Here is a 17,780-nt window from a genome sequence, read left to right as displayed (position 1 = left end):
CATGGGAATGGCCTGGGAAGCTTACATGACAATGGACTTACAGTTCCCACCTGTGGAGATGCATTTTGTTGGTCAGGAGTAGGACTTGGGGAGTGGCTTGGTTAACAAGCACCCCAGGTGATGCTGACATATCCAGTCCTCCCTGAGCCTTGGAATGGTGTTTTAGCAGCCCTGTCCCTGTCCCCTATCAGCCCACAGTTCAGCTCCCGCTTTTCCCCATGGATGCCCGTGGTGGGTGTTCACTGCCTCCTGGGGCTGCTCACTCCCTTCGAGGACATATGTGTTCACGGTAGCTCATTCCTCCTCATTGGCCCCGCTCTGTACCCCAGAGCTACACAGAAAGGTTTCCCTTCCTCGTCACTGTGGCTGGCCTTCTTATGTGGTGACAGCAGTCCCATCCTACCCAGTCTTGTCCTCTGCAGTCTATACACCGTTGCTCCTCCTCATGCTTCTCAGACTCCTTCGTCAGCCACAGGAGGAGGGAGAGGAAACTGACAGGGAGGAGCCCATAAGAGGGAGCTGGGAACCCACGTGCTCAGGAACCCCCTCCCTTCCCACCCACTGGCTGAGGGCAGCAGTCCCCTGTCCCAACTCAACTCGACCACCACTCCTGCCTTTCAATGCTGTTACGTAACATCGGCAGGTTGGCTCATGAACTCCTCTAGCTCCCACAGCCACGTTAAAATTTTAATTTCATAAGCTAACAAGCTCATTAAGTTATGTTATTAAGTAGTATTTGATAAAATACAAAATATACGTGTAAGTTATGAAGGATAAGAGAAGGAACACCCCTGAACTCACCACCCGAACAGGTCCTCACTAGTACATTGCCTCTTGTCATCGTTTGTCCCCCTGTACCCCTGGACTCTCCCCTCAGAGAGGATCCTGACTGCGTTTTTATTGCTCTTCTGCCGTGGTTTTGTGGTGTTGCCACTCATATATATCCCTAAGCAATACATCTATAAATTTGCTTGCGTTTGAGCTGTGTGCAATGGTGGTATGCTATATGTGGCTTTTGGTAGCTTGCCATATTTTTACACAGTATTATGTTACTAAGATTCATCGTGTCATGTTTGTAGCTGCAGTTCACTCATTTTCCCCATCTTTGTAATATTTCATTGTGCAACTATAGTCTGTCCTTTGTTACCTGCTCTGGCCATCAGGGGCAACCTGCTGTGAGTGTTTTGACCCATTTCTTAAGGGCATGTGCCTAGGAGTGTCTCCAGGGCATATCCCTAAGTGTGGACTTGCTGGCTTATGGGGCAAGGACAGTGTCATCTTTTGAGAACGATCAGATCTCAAAGAAAGCAAAGGGCCATCCTACTGGTCCTACTGGCTAGGATTGGTCGGGTGTGGTTTTCTCTGCTGGGGTCCTGGGGTAGAGAGGTTGTGCAGATTAGCAGCCTGGTGTCTGCAGGGGCTAATTCCAAAGCCAATGGCATGAGCCAGGTTCCTTCAGGCAGCCCCAGGTCTGAGCCCACAGCAGGCTGCAGAGAACAGCAGTTACTTCACAACAGAGCAAGGATGAATGGAGTGTGTGAGCGTGCACACACGTGTGTGTGTGTGTGTATGTCTGAGATGTTCTCACAGATCTAATTTACTGCTCCGCTTTCCCATCCTGGAGCCTCTGCCAAATGCCTATAAAAAAGATGAAATATTTAGCTAAGATCGGGGAGGGAAGGATCAAGGCAGTCTTTTGCATTAGCCGTGGTGTTGAAAAGGTAGTTTGGGTAATTTCCTTCTATACCACCCCAGATTTAAATCCTGGCTATCCTTCTGCATCTTCCTTATTATATTCGATGGTCTGAACGAAATCTTTCTGTCCCTAGTTTCAGGTGCCTTACGTTCCTCTGAATTTCTCAGTACCATGTAACGTCTGCATTGTAGTTGAGACTGCAGTGCTTCCTGCCTGATGAGTTGGTTCTCTTACAGATGTGTCTCCTCCCCTCAGCCAGATCATCAGTCCTTTGAGGGCAAGCCCTTTGTCTCCCAGTCCATGGGGGACAAAGCCCCGGGCACAGTGGTGGGTACTCAGTATTGTCATTAATTGACTCATTAATTGACTGGATCGACTTCAGCCACATATGCATGAGTTGGGTGACAGGCTATGTTGTCATTCCCATTCTTGACTCCGTAGCCCCCTCCCCAAATACCATTCCCTAAGCCAGACTTCTGGGAGGTTGAGATACTTTTTTTTTTTTTTTAAGATTTATTTATTTATTTTAGAGAAGAAGAGAGAAAGAGGGAGGAAGGGAGGAGGTGGAGAGAGGCAGAGGGAGAAAGAGAATCTCAAGCAGACTCCCCACTGAGCATGGAGTCCAACACAGGGCTTGATCCCATGACCCAGACGGAGATCATGCCCTGAGCTGAACTCAAGAGTCAGTGCTTAACTGACTGAGCTTCCCAGGCACCTGGGAGGTTGAGATACTTTATGGGGCTTTTCACTTCTTTGTGCAGGGGAGGGGTCAGTTGTAGAGCAGGGCTGCAGGCAGGGTGGAGTGTGGAGCAGAGTGCACTGTTCCCAGCACTCACTCTGGGACCAGCCACTGTTTGCTGTGCACAGCCGTGCTGGTGAGGCTCGGAGAAGGGTGCAATCCTGGCAGGTCTTCAGAAGAGAAAAATATCACTGCAGTCTCCCATGTTTTCTTGGGCAGCAGGAAAAGGTAGTATAGCAGATAAATAACCTCAGGCGTCATAAGTATAGATGAGTGGATGAAGGAATGAATGGATCAAAGGGAGAATGAATGAATGAAAGAGCACATGAACAGCATGCTGTTATAGAAAGAATCTGGAGACTCAGGTGCGCATCCCAGCCCTTTCCTTCCAATTTGTGGGATGTTGGAAAAATCACCTAAAGCTTTCTTAGTTTCCTCATCCATAAAATGGGACAAAAGTATGTACTTCCCCAGGGTGGCCCAGAAGACCAAAATAAATTATGTCTGTAAGCATGCCTAGTCCCCTCGAAGTTATGACTAACATAACCAGGATCTGGGGATTGGCAGGACTGGGTGTGACGGGCCCATGCGTGTGATTTTCCCCATTGAGGGGGTTGTAGTCAGCGAAGTGCCCACTGCCTCCCATCTCCCAGCCTCTGGTCATTGCTGGCTGTTTGCAGATGGAGAAGATGGCACCCCTGGGAGCTGGGTTTGCACTGCAGCCAGAGTGCTGAAAACTATTGCTTTCTCGTGTGTGAAGGCTGCTGGTTGGCTGCACCTTCCGAGTTTACTCGGCCGGGGGAACAGGTGTCAATCTGATTAGCTTTGGGGAGTTTGGCCTAACTGCTGCAGCCGCATTTAACTTGGGGGAGACCAGCCATGCCTCTCAGAGACTTGCTAAGGCCATGTCTCAATTGTCAGGGAGCTGCTGGAGTCAGAGAGGGGTGGAGGTACCGGACCCAGCCTCCCCCAATTACTTGATTCTTATGACTTGAGGCTGTGACCTTCCCCGGGGATGAAGACACATCCTGCAGCCTGTCTGTCCCTTTAGTGTCTTCTGCAAGCCTGTGGTATTGCAAGATCAGGGTGCCCCAAGTCAGAAGACCTGAGTGCGAATCCCCATCTCTGTCTCCTTGGCAGCAGCTCTGTGACTTTGAATGAGTTGTCTGGCGTCTCTGAGCTTTACCCTCCTCCCTGGTAGAGAGAAGACAGTAATACCTCAAGGGAGGGATGCAATAATACAATATTATCATTTATAGGGTGCCAGCTGCTTGGCAAACACTTTACAAACATAATTTCAGCAGCAGACCTGAGAGAGAAGTGGTGTGGACCTCCGTTTTACAGAGGAGGCAGCTGCAGCTCAGAGAAGTTGGGTGACTTGTCCCAGGTCACACAGCTGGTGATTGCAGAGTTACCCAGCTGTTGCCTGTGCTCTTCACCACCGACATGTTGCTTCTCTCAGTAAATAAGATGATATGTGAAGAGCGTCTGGCATGCAGTTGGCTGGCTCTGAATCAGACATGGCCTGTGGTATTTACAGAGAGATTAGCTGAGGCTTTCTGGGACCGGAAAAAAACGGGGTGGGGGTAGAGGAGAGACTCATAAGCCTGGGTGTGTGCTCCCCAACCCTTGTAGGGGAATCATCTGTGAGTCTAGGCCTTGGCATATTTTTGGTAGAAGACTGAGGACTCTTTCCCAAGCTTAGCAGGAGGTGGAGGGCTGCTAACAATATGCAGGGAACATTTGAGAAGTATCATACAGATAGAGTGCTGCCCGTGGGGGGCACCAGATTGTCCAACAGACAGGGGAGGGCACCCATGCATGAAGCAGCAGCTGAAGGACAAGAGCAGCATAGTATAAGTGTTGCCACGGACGACACAATCAGGGAGGGCTTCCTGGAGCAGGTGTGACCACTCTTGAAGCATGAGTGGAGTGTGCCAGGAGAGGGAAGGGGCTGAGGCCATGAGGTGTGTCGAGGTGGGGTGCATCTTGAATCGGGGCTGAGGGCTCATTGTATTATCCTAATCAACTTTGTCTCCTTCATTCTAAGGTATTCATATTGGCCGCTCAAGTAGGAAGCCAATGACACAGATAGTTCTGGGACCTTGCCTCCTTGTTGCTCACCATCAAAGACAGGCTGATGCCTGCTTTGGTGAAATGTGACTTACAAAGCCCTCTGTAAAACCATGAGCAGCAGAGAAGGCTCTGGTCTCTGCATTTGGCCTCAGAGCAGGGAGGGACCTCACACTGGCTGACGCCCTCCTGCCAAAGACACTCCCTGAACTGGACTGCCAGAGCCAGCTAGGCTGTGTCTCACCTGAGGAAGGTTCCCCTCTGTGGGGCTCCTAGTCTCGCACAGACCTCTGGCCTCCTCGGTGGGTTGGAATCAGAACCTGATTGATCTCTCTGGAACGAATGGCAGTTTCATGGCTTAGGGTTTCACTTTCTGGAAGTGTCCTAGATCCCTAGTCTCAGAGAGGGCAGGGACGGTGTACCCTCCATTTCCAAAGCCAAGAGTGGACATTAGTGCCCCCTCCCAATCCCAGCAGCTGCCCTACATCTACACAGCCAGCTGTTGCCTGCTGTGGAAGGGCATTACTGCCACCATCTGCAGCTCATCCCCTTGTATGAACTTAGCAAACAGCCTTTTTAATCATGTTTATGAACTTGGCATACATTTGCCACAGGTTGGGTTCCTGTGATGACAAAGGACTTGGCAGTAAAGCCAGCAGGTTGGGCTTCAAATTCTCAGCCTCACTGGGGACCCCTCCCCTGGTTTCCTCTGTCTTCCCACTTTCCCACCTCTCCCCATCCCCTTCCTCAAGAAGTCAAGAATATTCCCAGTTTTACCTGATGCTTACAGTTTACACTGTGCTCATTTCTCCTGTAGAGAAGATGTATTTTTCTCATTTTGCAGGTAAGAAAACAGAGTGATTGGCCTAAGGCTGGTGGGTAGAAGTAGCTGAGCTGAGCTTCGAACCCATGTCCTAAGGCTGCATCTTTTGCTTTTCTCACTTTGTTGGACTCTCTCAATTTGGCCTGCATGACTCACTCCTTCCCTTGGGCAGTGCTGGGCAGTCCCTTGTGCCCCATCCCCCAGGACACGTGGGGCTGAGCACAGTCTATCACTGTAGAGGGCAGTGGGGCAGCCTGCTTCGTGCTGGCTTGTGGCTTTTGTTTTTTGCCACAACGCCCTTCATGAATGTCATGGAGTTATCAGAACTGGATCCTTCACTTTGCTAGCAGGAATCCTGAGCCCTGAAAATTATGCCCTTCTCCAGAACACAATGGTGGGTCTCTGATGTCTCCTGGGAACAGCCTGGGGTTGGGACTTCTAAGTTTACACCCAAAGCCAGCCATCCTTTTATCCCCTGTCCTGGGGCAAAGTCACATGCCCTCATTTCCCCATTCAAAGGATGGGGGTGACGGTTATCATGACTTCAAACCTCAGTCCCCAGCGAGGCCGTGTGGCGGTGCATTGGGAGACGTCAGCTGAGGCCATTTTGACCACAGCAGCAGACGGACAGCTTGGTGGTTAGCTCCTGGGGAAAAGTAGGCCACCGGTGGCCACCAGCCCCTGGGCATGCAGGCTGCGCACAATAAATGGTGGCAGGCTGTGGGTCTGGCCCTTTTGCCAGTGTCATGCCTTCATCCCCAAGGTGTTTCCTGCTGCATCTTCTCTCTCGTTGTTCCAAAGGTATCATATCATACTCCCTGAAGAAGCTCCGGTAATGGAGTAGGGAGTTTCTCCACAGTCGCCCACATGGCAGGACGTGGCTAGAATTAGATCCAGGGGCTCCCAATTCATCCTGTGATCCTAGGAGCCTCCTTTTTTCCAGGCCTGACCCTGTCATGCTGGGAGGGAAAGGAAGGCGCAGCCCTGAGCTCAGCAGGCAGCTGGGATGGGGACTGTGTGACAGGGCCACACTTACCCAGAACGCTGCCTCCCTGCCCCAAACTTCTCATCTGCGAAGGGGCACACTGGAGCACTTCTATGGAGGAACACAACCCCTGCCCCTCTTGGTTTTCATTTTTATCCCCGTTGATATGATCGCTGTGGCTGTGTTTCCCTAGCACCTCTGTGGGTGAGGAGTGTCTGCCATGGGAGTCGCCTCATCAAGGCTCCAGGTCTGAGTGTGATGCCCATGAGCTGGCTCAGAGATGGGGGGGCGCTCTTTTTAGCCTTTTCAGAGTAGCAGGAGTCGCTGCTGAAAATCTGCTGGCTCTGCTGAGCATCTACTTGATCTGAAGTGGAGAGAAGTTAGTTGTCTAGGTGAGCATGGGCCGCGGTGTGGCTGAGGCTGAAACCCAGATGTTCCGGTTTGTCTTCTGCTGCCCTGGACTTGGCCTTGGGGTCATTGAGAGCTTCCACAGCATCTGGTGGAGGGGAGCAGAGGGAGAGAAGGAGGGAAGCCGCTAGGAGTTTGGAAGTTGTAAAGTGGAATCAAGGCAAGAGAATCCTGATTATATTAGAGTGTGCGAAGAAGGAAGGCATCCCTGGCATCATAGGTACAAAGTGGGGCCAGGTATTATGAAATGGCTCCCTGTTTCCTTCCAGCTTCTCATTGTGGAAATTTTCAAACAGGTCCAGAAATAGGTCAGTGTAAGAAACCCTCATGTACCCATCACCCAGCTTCAGTGGTCTCCTGCTCCCCTCCTTGTTTGCCTTGTGGAATGTTTAAAAGTGGATGCCAGGTAGCCTATCATTTCACACGTCTACTTTTTGAACCCTTTAAGGGGCGTGTTTGGATGCTGAGGTGTGGGTGGTATGGACAGGGAGGGGGAAAGAGCTGCCCCAGGAGGACCATGGTCCTCTGGGAAGTGGACAGTCCACAGGAGCCAGAGCTCAGCCCCAGGGTACATTTCCTGTCACCTCCACTCCCTGCCTCTTCACTGGTGAACCCCATAACCCTCGTTCATTGAGTGCTTGCTGTGTGTCAGCACTTCCCATGCTTTGCCTCACTGAAGCCGCACAGTGGGCCTCTGGAGATGACTCTGTCAGCATTCCCATTCTGTGGATGTGGAATGGAGGCTCAGGGAGGTCGGGCCATGGCCTAAACTCATATAGCTGGGCAGCAAGGAAGCCAGGATGTGAATCCAGGCTGCAGGCCCCCAAAGCTCTTGTCTTGTGTGTTGTCACACTGCCTTTGATAGGCGTTGAGGTGAAGCACATACTTCAGAATTCCTTTCTACCTGGCCCCTGTGTGGCTTTTGGGGGTGGTCCAGTGTTTTGCCTGGAAAGAGGTCTCCCCTGCCCATTAAAAGGCTTGTTTTCACGCTTAAGGGGGATATTTGATCCATCTCTTCTGCCAGATGGGCCGGCGGCATCTTTCCCCTCCTGCCTGTGTCTGGGCTGGTTGGACTCCTCTGTCTGGCCCTGGGATGCCACTGACATGGTGGGAAGTAGAGCAGGAGGAGGCTCTGGACTTCCAGGCATCAGCAAGTTGCCAGCCTTTAGAGAAGGGAATAGGGAGGCATCTGAGCCACAAGGCTGTGTCTTAGGATTGGTTGATGGTTTTCCCCTCTTGGTAGCTACAGTGGTGGCCTGCATTGGCCTTTCTATGGGGGTTGGTGGCAGGGTTGGGGGCAGTCTAGGCCACCCAGCCCCCAGTCATCTCTCCTTCCCACTGCTCTGTTGCATTAGAACTGAGCCATCTACAGGAGCTGGGATCTCCTAAGTAGTAGAGTGATCACACATTTAGCTTCCTGCTACCTTTCGAAGCTTACTCTGGCACTGAATTTTTTTCTTGTCTTCCAGGGAGGAAGAGTCATTGGGTCCATTCCTCTGCTCTCCCACTGATAACCCTTAAAGGATAAGTGTCCTGCTTGCAAAGTGTACCTGATGGGAAGACCTCCTTTTGAATGCCATCCTGCAGTTGAGCATAATAGCATTATAGTTCAGTATCACTGGTGTCTTCCTCTTTCCTCCCCAACTCCCAGTTTGGGTGCTCTGCATATCCGGCCATTCGGTAGCATCCATGGTGGCAACTCTTGTTGCTTGTTGAGTTCCTATAGGTGTGTGGCCCTACGATGAGTGCCTCACCTGGTTTGTGTGGGGACCCTGAAAAGTACTCATCCTAGTTTCCTGTTCTAATTCCAGAGCAGCTGAAACTGAAGCTAGAAGAGGTTAAGTCACTTTCTCAAGGTCACACAGCTGGTATCTGAGGGTGTAGGCACTTATAGTCAGGGACGTCTGGCTTCAAATCTGGTGTTCCCAACGCTGCCCCTTGCCTGTCTCTACGGTACTAAGTATTAAATATGAGCGTAATATTAAACTCTGTGATGGAATGTAGATTTGATATAACAATAATACTGAAATGGCATGGACGTTTGAGAATTGTGGCTTACTGGCTGTTGCTGTAATTAGGTTTGTGTAAGAAGAAGTATTAGTGATCAATAAGCGTGAGGAAGAATGCATAGTGTCACTAGTCATCAAAAAAAAATCCAAATTGTGATGATAATACGATGCTGTTTTCGTTTGTTTCCAATGTGCCTTGATTTTCAAACCGATCATTGCCAGTGTGATGCAGCCCTACAACTCAGAGCTGCAGGGAGCGTAAGGTGCTGCACTCTTTGCACTAGACAACTTCACAGAGAAGTATGGAGAGCCTTAAAATCGGCCCGTCCCCTGACCAGTAACTGTGCTTCTGAGAATCCACTCTGAGAAAATGATCAGAAATGCTGTCAGATATATTATGCGTGAGTGTATTCATTAGAGAGCGATTTGTAGTCAAGGAGAATTAGAAACAACTTGAGCGTCTTACAGCAGGGGAATGGTTAAACCAACTATGCTGCATCTAGGGGTGAGCAACTTTGGGGAATTATTATATATGCTGGGAGGAACATGTTCGCTATATAGTGTACTTCGCACGCTGTCAGATGTACTCTTTGGTGTATGGTTCTGAGCTCTGCCAAACACAGCCAGTCACGTCACTACCACCACATAACATGAACTTCAGTGAGGAGGAATAGTTCGCTACAGCAAATGCCTAGATCTTTAAGAACGTGTGTGTGTGTGTGTGTGTGTGTGTGTGTGTGTGTGTGTGCGTGCGCGCCCACATAGGACCAGAAGGGCATCACGAAACAGAGATTAAGTGCAATGGTCAAGGAAGAATGGGCGGCATGATTTTTAAACCAATGTTTTCCTTCTGAGTCTTGGTTTCTTGCCTGTAGAATGGTGACATTGGGCCCTGGAGCTGTGACCAGCACGCTCAGCCCAGTCCTGGTCCATTTGGGGGGTGTGGCTCCGGGCCTGTGACAGGCCCTGACCTTGGGTGGAGGTGCTGGCCTTGGGGTGAGCCCAGTGGGGCTGGGGAGGCGGGCGGCGCTGCCAGCCTGGGGCTCTGCTGTGTCACTGGGCTCAGTATAGAACGGAATGCTGCTAGCTGGGGCCGTGTCCTGATGAAGAGCAGTGGAGGGCAGAGGCCTCTCCCCTGCCCCCTCCTCACGGCCTCTGCCAGGCAGCTGCTTGGAGTCAGGGCTTCAGCATGCAGGGGGCTGCTAGCTTGGGAGGAGGCTGTCCTCCGTTCTCCTGGGCTGTGAGTAGTCCGAATCAAGAGAGAGAACCTTCTGCCATCCTGCCCTCTTGCCCTCTCCCTGTCCCCCCTGGTGTTCCAGACAGACCACCTTTGGGAGTCTTCCTCTCAGGCTCCCTCAGGCCCCTGGAGCGGCCTTATTATTACTTTGATCCCAACAGGACCACTCCTTAGCAGGCAGGGAGAAGCCTGCATAGGACACTGGCCCTGGCGCTTAGGAGCTGCTGATTCAAAGCCCGAGCCAGGGTGGGGAGGAGACAGGGCATGGGAGGGGATCTGCCACCTGCCATTGCCTGGATTGGGGCAGGCATGCCTCCTGCCCAGTGGCCTGGTGCCCTGGGATTGCACTCAGCCTGCCCCTCAGCACCCAGCTTCCTTTCCCACCTGTCCTAGCAGCCAGCGAGGGCACCTCCTGTTCTATAGGTGAGGAACAGCTCTCGGGAGTGGGATGTGGACTGCTCAAGCTCCCCCTGTCGGTTCCGGGCAGAGTCCCCAGTGCCCAGGTGTTCTCTTCCCCTGCCCCCCTTGCCTCCCAAGTCCCCAGGACGAGGACTGTCCCTGCCCTTTTCTGTGTGTTCAGCTGATGGCCCAGGACCACACAGAGCATGCAGTGGACAAGCCAGGGCTCTGACAGTCAGTGGGGCTTGCCTATGCTCTGGGTGCAGGGACAGAGCTGTCATGGTGAGCCCCAGCTCCACTCTGGATGTACTGTGAGGTCTGGGTGAGCACTCCCTAGGCCTGGGCACCCAGTGACTATGCTTGTGATCTCCAAGGACCCTTTGTGCTCACTCCTCTCCTTGCAAGATTCCCAGTAACACTGACTATTGGGTGTCTCATGTCCCTCTATAGTCACTGCTCCCCATACCCTGTATGCGTCTGCTGTCGCCCAAAAGTAAAGGGTTCTTAGAGGCAGGGCATCCAAACAGGAACTCTGTAGGAGGATGGAGAGTCCCCGGGTCTCAGCACAGCCTTGGAATCAGCCTTAGAAAGTCTGGGTTTGGGTGCATGGGCATTTTGGGGGGATGGGGCTCGGGATGGGCCTTAAAACCCCAAGTAGAAAAGATGACTCAGTATGGAGGCATCCCTCAAGCCTGTCCTTCTCCCTACATTGCTGTGTGGTGGTTGGTTTCCACATTTCCTCTTGTGTTGGTCTGACCCACTGTGTTTCCACCCCACCACCCAGCATTTGTGGGGCATCTGCTGTGGGCCAGGCACACACTGGGCCTCTGCTCCTACTACCTTGTTAAGTTTCCATTACACCCCTAGGCGGCAGGGCTCTGTGGTCCTTCCTTTTGCACACAGGAGGTTCAGAGTAGCTCTGGTCACACCAGCTCTGTCTGGCTGGCGGCGCTTACTTCCCGCAGGGTTGCTCCACGCCCCTCGTCCCCAGCCAGCTGAGCCTTGAGCTGAGGAGATAGGCCATTGGCTAAGCTGCTTAGTGCAGGACCAGATCGCAGCCAAGACGGTGTCAATCCTGGGCATCAGGGGACGGGGTTGTGGGGGGAGAAGCCAGGCTTCAGGCCCCGCCTCTGCTGCCCGCTCCAGCTCCCTCTTTGTGGGCCCCCCTTGCCCAGATTTGGCTGAAGAGGGACATGAACACCCCATTGCTTTCTTGTCTTCTCTGATACAGGTTTCCAGGCTGGCACAGAGCATGACCCTGTGGACTACAATGGGTGGAGGGATGCAGGAGGTACCTGGGTTCAAGGCCACTGCCTTCAATAAGCCTTCTATGATTGAGTTACCACTGCCAGCCATCAGGGGTCTCCTCTGTCCACACAGGCCCTCTGTTCCCACACTCCTGGGAACCCAAAGCTTAGTGGCCAGGTGTTGGCCAGTCAGTCGAAAGCACTGTGGCCTGTTTGCTGTGCCCTCCCACCTTGCTTACTGTGCACTGCTGGGTGTAAGCTTTAGCAGCAGAGCCTGTCTCGGGCACTTTGCCCCGCACATGTACTCCGAGGTGACAGATGCTTCAGGGACATGGTTGTTTACCCCAACAGCCTGCTTGGAGGCAGGGAGATTACTTTGTGACTCAACTTTCTTGACCCAAACTCCTGTCCGCTGTCCATGAGACCCAGCCACAGGGACCCTGGGTTCCATGGATGGGTGAGTCTAGGTGGGTCTCATCCTCCCCATGGCCTTCCTTTCTCTCCCTGAACCTCCATAGCACCTCAACTGTTCCCACAAAGAGGTGTTTGGAAGCCCTGCCTGCCGCCTCCCGGCCCCCACCGGGGAGGAGGCCAGGTGCTGCCAGCCATAGCCCTGGAGCTGGGTCCCAGTACTCCTAGCCCTCCCCAGAGGGAGGCACAAGGTACAAAGATGGGGACCGGAGAGGCTGCTGGAGGTGTGTGCTGGGACTTCTGCAGAGCTCCTGGCAATGTCCACTTTGGGTGAAGGCACTCTTGCACCGCCCATGCCCTGTTGATCCCTGTGCTGTAGGCAGACGACGAGCATCCGTGGCAGCAGGTCCCACCAGATGGTGAGCCCCCCCGTGGCTCCCGCGAAGGGGACCATCTGGTTGATGGGATCTTTAGTCATGGGTGTGAGAGCCCGAGTAATGGAGGAGAAAGGGTTAGTGGAGCCAAATCTTACTGGAGTTCTATGGCAGAGAGGGGAGGATGTGGGGTTCACTAGGCTTGCACTGCCTAGCCAGGCTCTGGAATGTTCTCACTGGGAGAGTGGCTGGGCTCTTACTCCCTTTCCTGAGGACGGTTGACCTAGCTTTGTCTCTCAGTATCCAGCACCATGCTTTTGGAGCTTCATGGACCTACCTCTGCCAAATCTCCCTCCCTCATGGCGCCTTAGCTTCTCTGCTCCATGGCATCCAGGCTTCTGGGGAAGACACATCTGTGTGCTGCTGTGTTCCTGGGATGGAGGGAGGAGAACAGACTTCACTGAGTCCCAGGTACCATCCATACACCCCTCCAGCCCCTGGCAGGCACTGTTCCTCTGCCTCTCACTGGCAGCGTCTGGTTCTGGAACTCAGCACCACTCTGATCGGACCGTCCTGAGGCGGCCAAGCGAGCAAGCAGATGCCTGGACCGAGGCACGTTTCTTGCACCTGCTAGCCGGTGGAACAGCCCTGGAAGGTGCCAGGCCCATTTCCAGTTCTCAGGCTGCTGCCAAAGGGAGGTGGCTAGGGGGTGCAGGAAGGACAGACGGATGTCCTCAGAACCGTTCCTGGGCTTCCACCCTTAAAATGGCAAAGGAAAGTTGACTGTTGGCAAGAGAGAGAAGTTTTTCAGTCTTGTTTTTCTCAAACCACTTTTGAATGTTCTAGAAGAGGGGAGCCAGTTGAGTGGAAGCCTCGCTGTGTTAGAGGGAAGGGATAAGACAGTGCGGGTTTGCCCTTGATTTGCCCTATGACCGTGGATTGCTCTCTGGGCACCTGCCACCTGTAACTGGGTAGGAAAAGGGCTGCCCGCTCTCCGTCTTCCCCACTTGGCTTCCTTGCCACATGCTGGCTGCCAGAATGGTCAAAAGAGGGGTGATGGAGGCTTCGGCTGCATCTGCCGGCCCCCAAACATCCTTTTCTCGTGGCACCAAGGTGCGGTGGGAGGGGCCAGGATGTGTTGCTGGCATCAGGACCGATTCTGTGCCTGTCTTGTGTACTTTTGTGATTGGTGGGGGACTCTGGGTTTGTGTACTAGAGATTCTGCTGGGCAGGCTGGAGCATTGTCCTCAGAGTCCAGGGAAGATGGGAGCTGCCCACCCCCACCCCGGACCTCTTCCCAGGCCTCTGATAAGCTCATTACAGCCACCCTGGGGATGGGAGGACTATGTGGCAGGAGGGCCTGAATCCAGGTTACCCTTTGGGAGTGCTCCTTGGAGTGGCCAGGGGAGAAGGCGTGTGGACATCTGGCAAAATGTCCCATTTGAAAGGTTTGGGATCCTGAGTCTATTCCCCTCTCAGTGCCAGGGAACAGTAGCCCAGTTGTTCCAAACCCCTGTCATCTGGGTCAGTGCACCCATGTCCTTCCTGACTATGACCCTTCAATTTCTGGGCCTTGTAACGGCCTGATTTGGGGCAGGGCAGAGCCAAACTAGAATTGGTGGCTGTTCAGAACAACCCTGGCACCTCCCCCATTCCCCTCTACAAGTGCTGCTGGCCATCCCGGTCATAGATGGCTGTGGGACTTGGTGGTGAGTGTCTCCCTGTTCCTGGGGGCAGAGGTGAAGAGGCTGAGCCTGCTCTGGGGGCAGTGGAGTCCTAGGCGAAGTGAGGGCAGCTTCCAGGATAGCAGTCTGCAGCGTGTTTGTGGCTCCGGGGTGATGGTAATCTGGAAAGAGCATGGTCCTGGCAGAATGGGTGGAAGGAAAGGTGTGGGCTTGCCCAGAGCAAAGAAGAGGAGTGCTGGGCTCATAGAAGGTGCTCAAGAAATGGGGATTGCTTGGGGTACTGCTTCCCTTGTGGACAGCCCTCTGGGCTGTTGGTCTCCCACTGCTGGCTCCCAGACTTACAGAGAAGCTCCTTTGCTGCCTTGCAGAAATGCCCCCTGCCTCTTCCGGCCCCACTGCCCCTTGGCTTCTGTGGCTAGAATGGGGCAGTGGGCACCTTCAGGGCATGCATGCCAGTGGAGCAGCGTGGCTGCTGGAGGATGCTGGGGTGACTTGACAGCAAACCTGTATTCCTTCCCCCTCCTGCACACCTGCTTGGCCTCTGCACATGAGAGCAACAGCCCCTTGATTGTAATCAGGGAGCAGATGGCTCCTGAATGCCTCTTTCCTGACCTGTCCGTCCCCAGAGATTTTGACGAGCAGTCCCTCACTTGGCCAGTCGCACCCCGTAGTTACTTTTGTGGTAATTACTCCTTCAAGGTGCTGCACCTCCCTGTGGCACACACTCTACTTCACTTTGACATTGTCCTCCTTTTCAGGACGGACCGAGGGCTGTTGTTCCTCGTGGGACATGGGGTCATCATGATGGCCAGGCCTGGCAGTGTGAGTGCATGAACATGGGCTCTGGAGGAGGATTGCGTGTAGCCGGTCTTTGGAGATAAGATCCCACTCTCTTTCTTTGATTTTTGAGATGTTGTGATCTCCTGGTTTTTCTTCTGCTTCTTGGCTTTTCCACAGCTGCTTCTTGCTTTGACCGGATATCCCTGAAAATTGCACCTTTGGTCTTTCCTCCCTCTTGTCTTTCTCTCTCCCTGGGCAAAGTTGTCTAGCCTCTTGGTTTTAGCTACAAAGTCTGAGAATAACATCTTACATGTGCTTTGTAGTTTATCGTGCATCTTTATATGTGTTACGCTTGCTCTTTACAATAGGCTTGTAGAATTGGATGATCAAACTCAGGCCCAGCATGCTTAAGCCACAGTTTGTTTGGTTACACTCTTGAGGCTCCAGAGTACGTGGTTAAAGCATGTCTTCTGATGCCGGGTCTGCAGCCTGCCCTTACCACATGTCCCGCTGCCTTCTGGTGTCTCCATATGCCCTTTCCCCTGGTGTCTCAAACTAGTTTTGTCTTCCTGCTTCAAAAGCCCTCCATTGTCCTCTATTTGGTTTGGTAATAGGTCCCACCACCTGCCCAGCTCTTAGACCCAAAACCCCACCTGCCTCCTCCCCACCTGTCCTGTGCCTGTCCTTTTGTACTGCCATTTCCCTCCGTCAGGACTCCTTCAACCCTTGTGTGCTCATTGGTTCTTTCCTGACCTTCCTATACCCGGTATCTCTTAGATCCTTTGATTCACAACTACTAGATGATTCTTTCCAGTACCTGAACCATGTTAACAGCCCTTCCACTCCTGTGTAAGGTACCACTGCTATCACCATCACTTGGAAATCAGCAGAGACCGTGCTCTCCCCATCTTCATCACCTGGACCTCCCAAACTGGAGTCACTTTTAATGACATCAGGCAACCTGTGGACTACCTTTCCCAGTCTCTGTTTCCCCGGTCACACTTCCTGGGTGGCCCCCAGGAAGCTCAGATGTCATTTCCTGTTCTGCTTCCTTCCTGGTTGCTGTGTGACTCATGTTTCCTTCCTGCCCATGGTTCTCTCCATACCAATTATCTGTACACATTAGGAGCCCATCCCCTTCTCCTTGAAGATTCCATCTCAACTGCCTTCTTCCCTGAAACCTTCCCTAACTCCTCCAGGTAGAACCTCTGAACTCCTTTCACATTCTCTCTCTCCTGCAGTCCTTACTACTTTTCACTCACGCTGGGTTATTTATGTGCGCATCTGATGCTCCTGTGGGCAGAACCACACCTGGTTTATCCACGAAGTGACTATGGATTATGGTTAGTGGCTATTTGCTGCCCACCTCCCACCTAACAGGCACTGTCCTTGGGGTTCACCTATGTTATTTGGTTTAATTCTCCGATCATACCTACATAGAAGATAGCCTTATCCTTATTTTGTAAATGAGGGAACGGCCCCCGAGAGGTTAGGTGATTTACTCAAAGCCTCCAAGTGAGTGGTGGAGCTAGGATTTGAACTCTGGATGCCTGACTCCAAAGCCTGCATGCGTTCCTCTCTCACTGTGCCTCGTTGGTGAGTGGTGTTGACTGCTTACATGGCACGTGGGGTGGGGCTACCCAAGCCAGGTAAGCCGCTCATCTATCGGGATTTGCCACAGCCGGCCGGCTGTGAAGGTCCTAGGTGCTCCAGCTTCCCTGCTTCCTTTACTGGCCTGGCGTGGTTCTGTCACCCCTGGGTCTTATCTGAGCTGTCTTGATCTTAGTCGTGTTTTTGTCCTGTGCTATACCATGTAGTAACAAGCCCCTTGCCTTTACCTGTGTGTAAATGAACTGCCTTTTATTGATCCTCAGATAATTTTTTTAAGCTCTGAAGGTTGCCTGTGGTTCTATTTTGGGATCTGTTGGACAGGTCTGCGTTGGTTGTATCATTGTCCTTTGGGATTTTGCAAACTTTGATCTAATCCCCCACTAGCTTTGTCTTTCTAGAATGAGGAGTTTGCTGCTTCTAGAATCTTCCCTTATGCTCACCTTTACACTTGCCTCTTGTGTGTCTGGAAGGTTGGGAGTGTGTGAGGGAGTCACCCATGAGAGTCAGACATGCTGCGGGCCAGGCTTTTAGGCCCCTTCTCCAGCCTTGCTTGTACCGGCACAGACCTGCCATGGGAAGCTCTTCCTCTGCTCCCACTCCCAGGCCTGGCCTGCCCATGCTGAGGCCAGATTCTCAGCAGTTGTGGAGGTGGCTTGTGCCAACTTAGCTGGCTCACGGCATTGTGCCTGTGACACCAGAACCCATTTCGGGTGCTATGACGGAGGGCCCGAGATATGTGGCGCTCAGCTCTTGGACTTCTGTGCCAACTGCAGGCTGCCAGGCCCAGGGACGGTCAGGTTAATGGCTGTGATGGGCATGGCGACCTGCCCTGAGAAGGGGCTTGGAGCCCAGGAGGGATTAAAGGTAGCGCAAAGTGGACGGGGTGGCAGGTGCTCCAGTGCATGTGCTCTCTCATCTCCTTTCAGCCTCCCCTTCCTCCTTGGCTCCCTTTCTTCATCTTTCTTTTTCCCTCCTATGTGTTGGGAGTTACCACAGTGATGAATGTGACTTTGTACCATCCCATGCTGAGGTGAGAGCCTGGTTTTTGGCTCCATACCATTGTGGTTACAGGCACGTTAAGGGTTGCAGGTTGCCTTTGGAGATGGTTAGGGACCCTTGCTGGCGTGTGAGCAGCAGCAGAAGCTGCTTCCAGGACTATGGGAAGGGGAAAGCATTCAGTGTGCACCTGGTGTGCCACATGCTATCACATAGGCATCCAGGACCTGAGAAACGGGCAAGTCCAGTGCTCTTACTTTCCCAGAAATGATGAAATGCACTTGCACTTCATGACATTCTTCCCTGG

General features: G+C 52.7%; 1 protein-coding gene and 1 long non-coding RNA gene across 21 annotated transcripts in view; one reads left to right on the top strand and one right to left on the bottom strand.

Moving 5' to 3' along the window:
* TSPAN9 (tetraspanin 9) overlaps positions 1–17,780 on the top strand; it is a 199,958-nt gene that overhangs the window by 149,748 nt on the left and 32,430 nt on the right. For 11 of the 19 annotated variants that reach the window (XM_077871454.1, XM_077871453.1, XM_077871448.1 and 8 more), the window contains one exon: positions 12,702–12,872. The exons of the other annotated variants lie outside the window; for them this stretch is intronic. In XM_077871454.1, the coding sequence (XP_077727580.1) occupies positions 12,702–12,872 (171 nt within the window). The remainder of the gene's footprint in view (positions 1–12,701; positions 12,873–17,780) is intronic. 19 annotated transcript variants of the gene reach the window in all.
* On the bottom strand, positions 2,232–16,010 carry LOC144297412 (uncharacterized). Of its 2 annotated transcripts, XR_013364443.1 has the most exons (6): positions 15,684–16,010; positions 12,739–12,832; positions 5,286–6,812; positions 4,753–4,841; positions 3,745–3,960; positions 2,232–3,629 (listed from the first exon to the last, which is right to left on the bottom strand). It is a non-coding gene; the product is annotated as an uncharacterized LOC144297412 (long non-coding RNA). The 2 variants fall into 2 exon arrangements; XR_013364442.1 differs by having other exon boundaries at positions 2,232–3,960.

This window comes from Canis aureus, chromosome 25, assembly GCF_053574225.1.
Source record: "Canis aureus isolate CA01 chromosome 25, VMU_Caureus_v.1.0, whole genome shotgun sequence".
Taxonomy (NCBI): domain Eukaryota; kingdom Metazoa; phylum Chordata; class Mammalia; order Carnivora; family Canidae; genus Canis; species Canis aureus.
Note: the sequence above shows the minus strand (reverse complement) of the source record. Positions and strands in the feature narration are given on the sequence as shown.